General features: G+C 43.0%; 1 protein-coding gene across 1 annotated transcript; it reads left to right on the forward strand.

Annotated features, from left to right (window-relative positions):
* The first annotated feature begins 7,788 nt into the window (after positions 1-7,788).
* On the forward strand, positions 7,789-9,880 carry LOC113160355 (complement C1q-like protein 2). Its single transcript, XM_026357576.1, has 3 exons — positions 7,789-8,094; positions 9,152-9,283; positions 9,365-9,880. The coding sequence occupies exons 1-3, from the start codon at positions 7,896-7,898 to the stop codon at positions 9,637-9,639; spliced, it is 606 nt and encodes a 201-aa protein (XP_026213361.1). The 5' UTR covers positions 7,789-7,895; the 3' UTR covers positions 9,640-9,880.
* The last annotated feature ends 5,140 nt before the right edge of the window (positions 9,881-15,020 follow it).

Raw genomic sequence — 15,020 nt, forward strand, 5'->3', positions numbered from 1 at the left:
CTGTACAAGAATAAAAATAATAACTCTACAGTACAAATGTACAATATCAGAAAAGTATGAGAAAAATAGAATAGAAAAGACAATATAAGAAAATAATAAATAATAAAACCTGGGTATACCTAGGTGAACAATGTATAAAAATATAGAATTTGGAGTTTTGTGTGGGAAGGAGTGTAGTATAAATATAATAAATATAAATAGAATTAGAAATGTCCAGGGGGTGTGCAAGTATGCTGTAAAGTGCTCATACTTAAAGTGGCTTGTGCATAATGGAAAAATAGTAAGTAAGAAAGGTGTGCAGTGACCACTAGGGTCGATGATTGTCCCAAATGTCTAGTGCAAGAAGCATGATACATAAGTGTGTGAAGTGAAGTGGGTCAGTGCAATGTGGTGTGCTGGTTGAGAGTCCGTATCGCCTATGGGAAGAAGCTCCTCCTCAGCCTCTCTGTGTTGGCCTTAGGGAGCGGAATCGCTTTCCTGACCTCAACAGAGAGAACCGTCCAGAAGGTTCTCATGATGCCAGACTCCTACAGAGGATGTACAGGGTGGGTTTTCAGGTTGTTGAACCTATCCACGTTGTGTTCTTCACTAGCCCTTGGTGCCAGGAGGTCCCTCCTGTTGTCCCCACTGTAGGGCCCTAATGACCTCTGCAGGACAGTGGACTGCCCCAAAGGTTATCCTAGACTTTTCACTGTGCACCCTCTTAGTCTGTTGTCTCTTGACTCTGACCGTCGAGTGGTAATAACTTACAATGGCTCTGATGTATCCAGGTGCTCCTTTCAGCGATCTTTATTGCCGTTGGTGTGGTTAACAGCACCTGGTAAGGTCCCTCCCACCGTGGTGACTTCCAATTTGTTCGCTGGATAACCTTTATCAGCACCCAGTCTCCTGGTTTCGGTTGCCTGTTGGCAGAAAGCACAGCTGCCTCTGGGACAGCATTATGCACGTTGTTCAACCATATGTCTCAGATATAAATATAACATCTTTGCAGAATTCAGAATTTGAATTTGAATTTGTAGTGTAGAAATGGGTATGTTACTGTTACCATCCCTCCTGTTGAGACATGGGTCAACCCATGGCTCACTAATGCTGCTGCACTGTGTAGGGATTTCGGTAGTACCGGTTTGTTAGCAATCATGTACACATCGTCTTTCAACATTGCCCCCCTTTTTATCCAAGTTTTGACTTCTGCCAGAGTTGCTGCTTGTTGTTCTTCTCTCAGTATGTCAGCAGTGATCACAGCTGTGTACAGGAGTTGTTTTTGTGATGTCCTTCCGTGCCGCAACCTTGGCGGCTTTATCTGCGAAATTGTTCCCATGTGTTATGTCTGAGTTATCAGTCTGGTGAGCTGCACACTTACACAGTGCCAGTTGGTTTGGAAGTTGAACGGCTGCTAACAGTTCTTCTAAAATATGTGCATGTGTGAGTAGCTTTCCTGCTGAGGTTTTAAAGCCTCTGTTTTTCCATATTTTAGCAAAGTGGTGTACTGCTCCAAATGCATACTGACTATCAGTATAGATATTGAGTTATGAATTTCAGCAACTGGGTCGCCCCCCCACACTCGACGTCTAGTGTCCAATAGTAATGTGGCTCGCCTGGCCCATGCAGAACCGCCTCGTCAGTCACTGGGACACATCTCATTCCATTGTCTGTGGGTACAACGGCGAGGTTTAATGCTGTTAACAGATCTCTGCCAAGCAAATTTATTGGGCATGAGGTATCTACAAGGAGACAAGTCTTTACCTCCCTACCGGTCTCTGCGTCAGTTACCCGCAGTGGCTTTGATAATCTATTTTGTGCTATGTGCCCTGATAAGATAAGATAAGATAAGATAAGATAAGATAAAGCTTTATTGTCATTGTACAGTCACACTTGGTACAACAGTACAACGAAATTGCAAACTGTCCCACATTGGTGCAAGGAGAGAGTAGAAAACAACATAATAATAATAAAACAGCTTACAATTACCTTTCATACAAAAAGTATTTAAATATATATACATATATTCATATATATATATACACAATTATATATACAAATATACACATGCACACCAGCTGTATATACAGAATATACAATCTACATTCTTCTAGAAAAACTAAACCAGATGTGTGTGTGTGTGTGTTCATGAGGGCTATTGCTCTATTGTAGAAACTGTCTCTGAGTCTGTTGGTCCGTGACCTCAGCACCCTGAGTCTTTTTCCAGAGGGCAAACATTTAAACACCCGGTGTCCCGGGTGTGTGCAGTCTTTCAGGATGTTGCGTGCCCTCCTAAGACATCGGGTGCTGTAGAGGTCCTTCAGTGAGGGAAGAGGGTGGCCAATGATCTTTTGGGCAGTGTTTATGACCCTTTGTAGAACCTTTTTTTGTGCCATGGTGCAGCTTGAAAACCACACGGAGATGCAGTATGTTACCACACTCTCAATGGAGCAACGGTAGAAGGCAACCAGCAGCTCTCTCTTCAGGTTGACCCTCCTGAGGATGCACTCCTTACCCACACTACTTGATTGCTGGCCTGGAACTGTGGTGGCATTTTAGTTAAAACTGTGGTGCAAGCACCAGAGTCACAGAGGCAACTATACTCTTTTCCTGACACATTAATTTTTCTCATTGCCATTCCTGTGTCTTTGTTTTGAGCTACTAATGCATGTATATCTATATGTAGCTGTGCCCCATCTTCAGGCTCAACAGATTGTAGTCATGCAGATGGCTGGTTGTTTTTGTCTGGACAGTTTGCAACAAAGTGCCCTCCTTTGTGGCAGACAAAACACTGATTTTTCTCATAGTCTTCGTCTTTCTGTTGTTGCTTATTGTGATATGGTGAACATCCTCGACCATATCCACCTCTTCTTCTTCCGTAGCTATTGCCACGCCCGCGGCCTCTGCCACGTCCTCTGAAGCTGGTTAGTTCATTCATGAACGCCCCCGTCATCTTGTCTTTTTGGTCGAGCACTCTTGTTGCGTGCTTAGTATGATTAACTGCCTCTTGTACAGATCCTGTGTCTATATTAACCCATTGCTTTCTCACCAGCAGCTGGACGGGGTCTCTGAGGCCTCTTACAAAAGCCATCTTCAACTGTTGTTGATATGCAGAGTTTGGGTCTGAGTTGTGCACAAGGCCTGAGTGTCTCTTAAACACCTCGTCGAGTCTGTCTCTGTAATCCAAGGGTTCTTCTTCTTCTTTTTGTCTGCAGTCTCCTATTTTGCCATAATCAGCTCTCATTGAAAACTGTGTTTTTACTGCTTCCATCACAGGAATCACTACGATTTGTAGTGGCTAGCTATCCGCCACGAGCACCTCCGTTCCAAATATTATGAGCAAGCATTGATGGCACTCTCTCGCCTTGCTCTGTTCCAACCATTTGTCTGACAATTTGTACTCAGTTCGTTTTTTCCTTCTCTTTTCTTCGTTCACTTTCATCATCTCCAACTTCAACTTTGACTGTAATTCCAACACATCTTCCACTTTTAACTTCCCACTGAAACCGTGTCTCTTCCTCCATTTCTTCTGACTCACTCGTCCTGCCCCCGCACATTGAGTCTCCATGTACTTTTCATCACCTTCCAATGTGGACACAGCTTTTCCCTTGCTCTGTGTTTTCCCCATTTCTAGTCTGGGTGTCTCACTTGTGATAAGAAATGTTGCTCTTACTAATGCAAGTCTTGTTATTTATTTATACTCTACTGTATTTGTTCACTTAATTTATTTTTACTTTATTATTAATTTATTTTCATTCTATCTGGAGATATACTTATTTTACGTCTGTCCACCGGTATCTTTGTATTTTACGATGTATAATATTATTTACCACTACTGGGTCCGGTGAGAGAGTTCTCTGACATTCAAGCCCTCCAGCAGGACAATAACATGCCCTTCTACACCAACTAATATGGTGCGGTGTTATTTTTATGGACTGAGTCCGACTCAATGCTTTTGAGCGTCAGTACTTTGTCTCTCACAGGTAAAATAACAATCGGATCAGGGCGCAAACCTCTCCTGCAGGTTACAAAATGCTGGCCTGATCACTCCACGCACACGTATAACATTCACACACTACCGTCAGCTGTACGGGACTCCCGGTCCCTCTATCTACGGGACTCCCGGTCCCTTTTTCTATCTACGGGACTCCCGGTCCCTTTTTCTCTCTACGGGACTCCCGGTCCCTCTATCTACGGGACTCCGGGTCCCTTTTTCTCTCTACGGGACTCCCGGTCCCTCTATCTACGGGACTCCCGGTCCCTTTTTCTCTCTACGGGACTCCCGGTCCCTCTATCTACGGGACTCCGGGTCCCTTTTTCTGGTACCTTGTTTCTATAGGACTCCCGGTCCTTTCTGGGATCCACACCAATCCCGCTACAGGACTCCCGGTCCTTTCTACACATTCACACCGGCTTTACATGTAGTATCTCACCTTCTGATCCAGGTTCACCCAAACACGGGTCCGGAATCCGATGCACTGTAGTGGCGGCACTGCCGATCCGCTACCCACCGGCCAGAGGCGAATTTATGCTGGATTGGCTGTCGACAGACTTCGGTGTAGAACTTCAGTGTCGCCAAAACAGTCACGGATCCGGCTCAAAGGACCAGAGAAATGTCAGGAGATTGTCACCTATGATGAATTTCACCTATGATGAGTTTCACTCCTTGCTAAGAAACCCTGCAATCAGACAGATGAGACACAGACAGCGTATTCTTTGTACAAAGGGCACCCTCCTCAGTGTAACACCCTGAGAGAGTACACCGAGGGAGTTCCTTGGTCCTTTATTTATAGTCATGTGATATAAGAATGTACACTGTGTGAGTGGGTGTGATGATGTGTATGTGTGTATGTGTGTGTGTGTGTGTGTGTGTGTGAACCGGGCTATTCCGGTCCTCTCGGTTATGTGTTATGGGTGAAGGCTGTGTATAAACCAAAACAATGATAGCATGAGTACAGAGTGTGACAATATGATTAGCTGTTAGCATGAGTACAGAGTGTGACAATATGATTAGCTGTTTCACAGTTTTCTCTTAACAATATTACAATAAATAAGACATCAAGTCAAGTGATTATTCGATGTAGCAGCAGCGTCCACGTCTGTTTCCACAGTTCCAGCTGTTAACTACATTCATAGTCTGAATCAGCTGCATTAGTCTGTTACAGTCGGTTCGTTTTTTATTCACAAATACAGTGTTAGTGAAAAAAGATTTCTAATTTCCAGCACTTTGGGTTTTTTGTGGAGAATTACTGCAGCTGAATCAAATTCTGGCCAGTTATGGCTGATATGTTTAATAATGTGTGAGGTGAAATCCCAGAATAATAACTCGTGAATATTGTGATAATTGATGAATCAGCATTTATGCAAAAATGCCATAATGTGCTGGTTTCTGTTTCTCAAAAGCAAATATTTATTTCCACGTTTATATCTGGATACAGGCCGTTTGTTGCACAAAGTTTTCCAAACAATTGGAAAATATAAATTCAGTGAAATGTTCAGACTTGAAGAATTTAAATCAAAGTGTTGAAGCTCATTTTAAGTTCGAGTTAACTTTCTGCTGATTAATGAGAAATATTAACGCTGGATTTATAAACGTGAGGGTTTGTGCCGAAGACGTCATGTTTCCACTGTGTTTGCACTTATGTAAAATGTTCTTTTTCAAATCTTTTGTGTTTTGAACAAGATAAGTGTCAAATATTAAAGATTAAACGGCTGCTCTGGATGAGTTTCGTCATTTTAAACTTCTTTTTTTGCATCTGTTGATTAGTACGTGGTTTGTGTTCTCTGGTTATGTTCCTAATAGAACAAATCCACAAGTCACCCAGGTGAGTTTTATTACCTCCTCACTTTATAATGTCAAGTTTTATAAGAAAGAACCAATTTTCTTTTTTTAGTGAACTCTTTTCCTCTCGTGATTCTAATGTAGATTTTCTGTTATATTGATTCGTACATATTAATCTTGTCAATTATAGCTGTGAGACATTGTAGTGGGATCTATCCTGGACTGTCTATCTACAGGAAATTTCTTTTTGCTTTTGATACTGTTCAGGCTAGCACTAGCTAATCGTAGTGCACAGGCGCGAGCCTTGCTGCAGCCGATTTACCACTGTTCTCATCTTGTGATGTCTTTTTCTGTATTTTATCTTACTATTTTTATTCCTTTTGTGTAGATAAGTAACTAGTTTTGAAATTAAGTTCTACCTTCTCAGATCATGTTGTTATACTTGCTGTGAATATATTGACCCAATTCATTTATCTATTTACGTATTCTGTATATTTATATATTGGGTTTTTCGGTATTGATGTTATTGTGTATTTGTTTGTGTATTTATGTTGGTGTTGGATCTTTCCTGGTTGTGGTTCCTTTTCTGTCTGTTTTGAGAATAATGGTAATGAGGCAAAACAATTTCCCTCTGGGATCAATAAAGTTTTTTGAATCTTGAACTTTGAATCTAACTAGTTAGCCTGATAACTAGCTAGCCTCACTAAGGTGATGCCCTAACACCACCTTACTTTGGATAATGTTGCTTTGTCGGCATCATGTTAACACAGGTGGCAACAGTCACCTACTTTGTTTAATGCTAATGCTAACAAACGCCCAGGCCCGGCCTGTCGTGGTTCTTGTCTTTGGTTCAGTGTGTTTTTATCTGTTGAATTAGTTTTTTAGTGCAGCTGCACAAGAATCAAAGTTGGACACGTCAGTGGAGACATGAACCACCACGTAGTTAAACTCCCTGAGACAGAACAAGTGATGATTATTGATGTCTTGTTAATGTTCTCTTTATAAAGTCGTTTACTATAAAGTGGTTTAATGACACAGTTTCTTTTTAATTTCCATCTGTTCCAGATTAATATTCTCAACAGCCTCAAACCAGTCGTCTTATCTCAATCTCTCCTTAGAATCCATTCAAGGCACCAACCACCACAGAAGTAGAGAATGAAGAAATTCCAGGTACACGAGCTCAGCAGCCTCAAACCACCTCAGTGATTATTTCCACACCAACCATGTCACACAACAACAACCCATTTATAATGCATCCAAAGCACCATCAGTGAGTGGAGCCAGAAAATAACCAGACATGAAGACATAAACTGGTTTAACTGGTGATCCTGCTTCATGAACTGTGTCTCAGAAGCTGGAGCAGGTTGATGATAGGTTTCAGTACATCGTTTGAACTTCCTGTTTAACTTTAGACCCTCAGAGTGTCTTATTGTGACACACATATATATGTTTAGAAAGTATTTGGTTATTCTTTAATTCAAATGACAGAAAAAAATCACTTTTCTACTTAGTCGTGTATTTTAATGCGCAGCTTTGTCCTCTAGCTTCATCTTTATCTTATTTGGTGTTGTCATTCAACATGCTCAGATTAAGCTTCTGTTAAGTTTAAGATTTGTTGCTGAAGGAAAAGAGGAACTTTTGCACGTGGCGAAAAGCAGACGACCGTTGAAGGTGGTGTAGGTAGTGAGTCAAAACACGTTTCCCAACTCTAGAAGCAGCGAAAGGCCTTGGGCAACGTCCCGTAGCCGCTTGACTGTTCCTCATTCTTGAACAACTCGCGGTTGACTTACTGTATTGTATTTGTATATTGTAAAACACGATCAAATACAAAAGACAATCCATGAACAACAACAGGTTCTGATTCTATTAAATGTCTAAAACCTATTCAAGTTTGAAGAACACTGCTAATATCTAAATAAATTTAAAACTGTTTTACAAGAGAGATCAGCAAGAAGAGGAACTAAATCTCTCGTTGAACCACAAAAATGTTTTGTCAGATCCCATTACTCAAAACTAGGAAGTGTGGCAGGTGTACGTGACATCCACTTTCCTGAACCTAATTTTTTTCGCTGAGCTACACTATATAAGGAAGGCACAGGTTTGCAGAAGACAAAGTTCAAGTGTACATTTTCAGATGAGAATGAAGATCACTGTGTGTCTCCTGTTGCTGCTGCTGGTATGCTTCACAGCTCAGCAGCAGGCCTCTAGTCCACAGTTCTGTCTGGAGGACGTCCACGCTGCTCTGAGAGAACTGACCGCCACGGTGACTCAACAGAAGATTGAGGTGGAGAGGCAGAGGACTGAGATTGACAAGTTGAAGCAACAGCGACAAGGTACTGTGGGGTGTATAAACTCTGATTTACTGCAGTAGAACCTCCTCCACACTGAAACTCCTTAGCACTGCATCATCTGATCCTCCCTATGAGGATCAATGAAGTTTGTCAAAAATAAATCTTAATTTAATTCACATTATCTCCGAGGTAAATGTCTAACTACAGTGATTATTTCTTCAAGATTCAAGATTTTGATTTGACAGTCCAGGCGTATAGGAGAATTGCAGTCGTGAATTCAAGTAGAGTCAAAAAAGAGTCTAGTCAAAGAATAAAAGACAAAGTATTTAGACAGTGTATAATGAATGATGACATAAAAATAATAAATTCAATTTTGAATTTCAAATATTGCCCATCGTATTTCATGGTATTATAGTGGTGTTGACCATGAGAAAGAGCAAGAAAGACACAAAAGAGAAACAACTGGACTTGAAGAGCTGCACACAGGGGACATAACATAAGATAATTTATAGTATTTCTAGACGCACACTGCTGCATAGACACAGACATTATGTTTTAATACTGTAGCACCACCTGCAGGTGGAAATGTTTGTGTGGCTATAGAGAAATGTGGTTTCAGGTGATTCATAGGTTCCTGAGATACTCCACTTCTTACTGTATGAATATTTAGGATGTTGATGCTTTTACAATGTCTGCATCTAACCCCAACCTCTGCATCCTTGTCTCTCACACCAAGTAACTTCAGGTACAATGAGTAGAAAAAAAACCTAACAGACACTGAAAGGACAAAAGTTTCCAAATGTCTTTTAGAAGGATGCCGCACTATATTGTTGTAGTAGTTTTCAGTGAGGGGCCACTGGGTCACAATTCAGTGGTTGAGAACCAATAATTCAATAATTGAACATGGAACTTACATGATCCCTTTAGGCTCCAGGGGCATGGGTTTCCAGAACAGCAGCCTTCCTGGATTCCAGAGGCACAATGTGCTGGCAAGAAAGTTAGAAAGGTTGAGTCAGGGCCTGAGTGCACGGACACACCTGTGTAATAATGATGCACACCGTCTGACAGATGTCCAGTCCAAAACACTGTTCTCTCTCAGCTGAACAGGTGGCTTTCTCAGCTTCTCTGTTGGCTGAAGGTGAGGCCACTGTCGGACCGTTTCCCACTCACACAACTCTGATCTTCAAATATGTCCTAACAAACGTTGGAAGCGCCTACAACCCAAACACAGGTACTGAACCCAGAAACAATACAGTTCACTTTCCAGCTGTGGTTTACAGATGTTGTAATAATTGACTTTCTGTCTCCACAGGTATTTTCACTGCACCAGTAAAAGGACTCTACCACTTTGAGTTTCACGTTGGGGTACATGCAACTAATACAGCTGCCGTGTTGGTCAAGAACACAAACCACATTTTTGCTGCGTATGAGCTGCAGTCCGACGGTTTTGGGACTGCGTCTCAGAGCGCTTCACTGCTTCTAGAGGCCGGAGACACTGTGTTTGTGCGACTGTGGATACAGTCAAAGGCGTTTGACAATCAAAACCACCACACTACCTTCAGTGGTTCTCTGCTGTTCAGCCTTTAAGAGGAAAACACGTCCTGTACTTATCTTAGCTCAGGTGTATTCCAAACATGTTGTTAATTCTAATTTATCTCATACTGGAATTATTCTGAATTAGTATTCCAGTGTACTATCTGGTTATTACTTCTTTCTTTATGTGAAGCTGAGATATCTGTCAATAGTGGAACTATTTCTTATCTCTTCTTTAAGTTTTGAATCAGCCTGTCATTGATTAGAGTCAATAAAGTCATTTCTGCAGTACAAATGTGTGCTCATATCTGAATCTGTTTATCGAACACATCAACACATAAACACACAAAATACAAAGATCATCATCTTTGTAGTATGAGAATAAAAAACAGATATTTTTAGAAAAATCTTTCTGTGAATGTTTTCCACTAACAAACACTTCGCTTCCACAAACTCTTCCTCCTGACTACGTGTCGAGGTGGCAGCTGTCCAGCCACAATTTCCTCAAGGGATGAATAAAGTTCATTATTATTAGTAGTAGTATTAGTCTTATTATTGTTATTAGAGTCCTGTGACTCTATGTGTATTTAAAAAACCCTCAGCAGCGCTCAGCTGTCTCCTGGTCATAAACTTTGTCTAAGATAAGATAAGATATTCTTTATTGATCCCACATTGGGGAAATTCAATTGCTACAGCAGGTCAGTGCAAAAAGAACAACAGTAATGTGCAAAAAGAATGAGAGGGTGTGCAAAAATACAAAAGTAATAAACATTTTACGAGAATCTACAACTATATACACTATTACGACTTAACATATATAATATGTTATACGTAATAAAAAATAAATAAATAAAATAAAGTAAAAACAATACAGTCAGATGGGCTATGGACCGGTTTTGTACATGTATATTTAAACTGTGGCATTGTACAGTCTAACAGCTGTGGGAATGAATGACCTGCGGAACCGCTCCTTCCTACATGGAGGGTGTAACAGTCTGCAACTGAAGGAGCTGCTCAGTGCCTCCACTGTCCGATGTAGTGGGTGAGAGGTGTTGTCCATGATGGATGTTAGCTTGGCCAACATCCTCCTTTCACCCACTTCCTCCACAGAGTCCAGTGGACAGCCCAGGACAGAACTGTCCCTCCTGACCAGCTTGTTGAGCCTCTTTCTGTCCCGGTCTGTGCTGCCTGCTCCCCAGCAGACCACGGCGTAGTGGATAGCAGAGGCTACCACAGAGTCATAAAATGTCCTTAAGAGAGGCCTGCACACTCCAAAGGACCTCAGTCTCCTCAGAAGGTGGAGGCGACTTTGGCCCTTCTTGTACAGGGCATCGGTGTTGTGAGTCCAGTCCAATTTCTTGTTGAGGTGAACACCCAGGTATTTAAAACTGTCTACTACCTCAATGTCCAAACCCTGGATGCTCACCGGTGTGTGTTGTGGTGTTCTCCTCCTGAAGTCAATCACCATCTCCTTTGTCTTACTGATGTTCAAGCACAAGTGGTTGCGCTCACACCAGTCCACAAAGTCCACAATGACTGACCTGTACTCCAGCTCGTTCCCCCCTGACACACAGCCAACAATGGCCGAGTCGTCAGAGAACTTCTGGAGGTGACAACTGCTGGTGTCGTACGTGAAGTCCGATGTGTAAAGGGTGAAAAGGAACGGTGAGAGCACCGTCCCCTGAGGAGCCCCGGTGCTGGAAACCACCACCTCTGACACACAGTTGTGTAGCCTCACATACTGTGGCCTGTTGGTGAGGTAGTCGGTTGTCCATGCAGCCAGTCGTCCGTCCACTCCTGCCCCTTCCAGCTTCTCTCTCAGCAGAGCTGGCCGGATGGTGTTGAAGGCGCTGGAGAAGTCAAAGAACATGACCCTCACAGCGGTTCCAGCATTCTCCAGGTGAGTCAGCGCCCGGTGCAGCAAGTAGATGACAGCGTCATCCACCCCGATGTTCGGCCTGTAGGCAAACTGCAGCAGGTCCATCGCGGTGCTGACCAGTGAGCGAAGGTGGCTGAGGATGAGCCTCTCCATGGTATTCATCAAGTGGGAGGTCAAGGCTACTGGTCTGTAGTGATTTGGCTCCTTAGCGTGCGCCCTCTTAGGAACCGGAACCACACAGGAGGTCTTCCACAGGATCGGGACCGTCTCCAGACTCAGGCTCAGGTTGAAGATGTAACTGACCACCTCACAGAGCTGGTCAGCACAGTCCCTGAGCAGTCCGGGTCCAATGCCGTCTGGACCTGCAGCTTTCCTGGTCTTAAGTCGCCTCAGTTCTCTCCTTACCTGATTAGAAGTGAGGCAAAGGGGGGTGGAGGTGGGGGGCAGAGATGGGATGGTTGTGGATGGGGGTGGTGTGCAATGGTGAGAGTGCGTGGGGGTGGGTGTAGCTGCTGTACTGGAGATGTGTGAAGTGGGAGGGGGAGGGCTGGAATCAAACCTGTTGAAGAACAGATTTAACTCGTTGGCCAAGCCCTGATCTTCATCAGATGCCACCGTGCCTGCTCTCTGTCCGTGGCCAGTGATGGTCTTTAGGCCTCTCCACACATCTCGAGCGTTGTTGTATTCCAGCCGCTCCTCCCGCTTCCTCCTGTAGCTGTTCTTGGCCTTTCTGATTTTGCATTTGAGTTCATGCTGAACTCTCTTCTGCTCCTCTCTGTCCCCTGAAATAAAAACCCTCCTCTTCTTCTTCAGTAGGGCTCTCAGCTCAGGGGTCACCCAGGGTTTGCTGTTGGAGAAACACTGCACCCTCCGAGTTGGTACAGTGTTCTCTACACAGAAGTTGATGTAGTCAGTGATGCAGTGGGTCAGGTTGTTGATGTCATCTCCGTGAGAGCTGCAGAGTGTCTCCCAGTCCGTGGTCTGGAAACAGTCTTTCAATCTCTCACTGGCCTCATCAGTCCACACTCTCACTGACTTCTTCTGGGGTGGTTCTCTTCTCGCCCAGGGTTTGTATTCAGGAAGCAGATGCACCAGGTTGTGATCAGAGCGGCCGAGTGGGGGGAGGGGGTTGGAGTCGTATGCGTCCTTAACGTTCGCATACAGTAAGTCCAGCGTCTTGTTCTCCGAGAACTTCGATGTCACGGGTGCAAAGCTGTTCCTTAACAGAGACGTGCGCCGGGTTGCACCATCTCTCGTTAATAAACACCGCCAGTCCTCCTCCTTTCTTCTTACCACTGTCTCCCGAACTCCTATCCGCCCGAAACCAGTTTGAATCCATCCAGGGCAACCACAGAGTCCGGTGTCGATTCGTTCAGCCACGTCTCAGTGAAACACATGAGGCTGCACTCCCTGTACTCCTGCTGTAACCGGGTCAGCGCCGTCAGCTCGTCCATCTTGTTGGAGTTGGATTTCCCATGATGGATGGAACGTATGGTTTGTACCTCCATCTCCTCTCCCGAAGCCTTTGTCCTGCTCTGCAGCCTCTCCGTTTCCTCCGTATTTCAGGTGGAACCTCAGGTCTTTCGTTCGGATCCGCCGACGCACCCCCAAAAAAGTTAAAAAACAATGAAAAACAGAACACAAAAGTAATAAAATTGGTATCCCTATGTGCAGACTTGCAAAAGGCAATGACCACATAAAAGAAAACCCGTAAGGCGGGCCAAGAAACAATAGAAAAGAATAGAAAAGGAAAAAGAGAAGAGAGAGCTTCCGTAACTAGCTGCTGCTCCTGCAGCGCCATCTTGGAAACAAGCCAATAAATCACTTGAATAAGAGACTTACCTAGACAGACTTGAAGATGCACTAAAGTAATAAATCTGAATGGGTTTTTTAATTTAGTCTTACATGAGCAGGAGGAGGATTGTGAACACCTTCCTCCCAAACCTCATGCTTGATGGGAGTGGAGTTAATGAAGTGGTGGGAAGTAACAGTTACTGAGGGTTTCATGTCTCAGTTTTGTTCATGAATTATAGCATCACTTGAACTTGGAACACTGTTCCGTTTTATTTATATAGCACTAAATCTCATCACCTAGCAACTCATGGCCTTTTACATAATATGGTCAACACCTTACAGGGCTATAGAGACCCAGAACCCACTTGTCCTGTGTGGGACGTAGATCGAACACAACCTCTGTGCTGAAGCTAACACAGTGTAAATATGACCGACGCTAATGATTCAGTGACACGAATGTCAGTGAAAGAACGCGTGGCATTACTTTTTAAAGTTCAGAGAGAAAATGAGGGGACGAGGAGACAGAAGTGAGGAACGCAACAACACTAAGACAATAATGTGCAAATGAATTTGATTTACTGAATATAAAAAAGAAGAAGGAGGAACAGAGGCAGGAAGAAAAACTGTCGAGGTGAATGATTTTTAGAAACCTGATCTGATTCCATCCAACACTGGAACCTGCTAACATCCATCATTTACTTCTATATGCTGTGAAATCAGTGTTTCCATTGTAAAGTCTGTCAGCCCAGTACTAAAATGATCAGATGACATTTCTTTATGTGTGTGAAGTTAGTTACATCTGTCTCCATCGAGGTGTTTGATGGCACCGACACCAGCGGCAGTAAAACTAGATCTGTAGGTGGAGCATGTTGAAGATGAGCCTGACACATATGGTAAATACATTAAACATATATTTACACTCAGCCACAGGTTCATACACACTGCAGAAGGCTGAACTGAGGTTCCTCAAGATGTTTCACCTCTCATGTCAAATAACATTTTTGGGGTGAACATGACCTTGAAGGTTAAGATCCAACACTCAGTCAGACAGTCACTGCTCCTCTAAATCTTGACACACATCTGTAACATCCACCTCACTGAGCTTCACGTCTCTATTTGCTGTGTCTCCACAGATCAGACCATGAAAGAGACTGATCAAGAGCCCAGTCCTCAGGACGTCCATGCTGCTCTGAGAGAGGCTAAGATTTTATCTGAATTCCAATTAAAGCTCTACATGGTCTGGCTTCTGCCTCCATCTCACATCTTTTAATTCCATATAATTCTCTATATAAAAGGAAGCAGGTACACCAACACATTTCATTGTACACTGTACCATGTACAGTTGTGCATATGACAAATAAACTATCTTATCTGATCTTATCTGATCTTATCTTATCTTATCTTTTTAATCGTTTAAGCCTGTTTCTACAGCACTTTGTTCTCTGTTTTGATAAGAGCTTTATAGGTAAAGATGGAAATGCTGCTGTGAACATTTCGATGGAAAATTAGAAATAGAAAAACACCTTCATTGTATTGACTGTAAAATACCATATTACCCACAACACCCTCACCATATCATTCTAAGTTCATGTTGAACATGTTTGTACTTCCTGGGTAATATGTGTACGTCATGGATCTATTGATGGATTCTGCTGTTGTTGCTAGGTAACGGTTTCAAACTAACTCACTGTTTGTGCCATTTTCTGCTTCATAAACAAACAAACCAATATATCAGAGCATTTTTCAGAACAGAAATGCAATT

This window comes from Anabas testudineus, chromosome 10, assembly GCF_900324465.2.
Source record: "Anabas testudineus chromosome 10, fAnaTes1.2, whole genome shotgun sequence".
Taxonomy (NCBI): domain Eukaryota; kingdom Metazoa; phylum Chordata; class Actinopteri; order Anabantiformes; family Anabantidae; genus Anabas; species Anabas testudineus.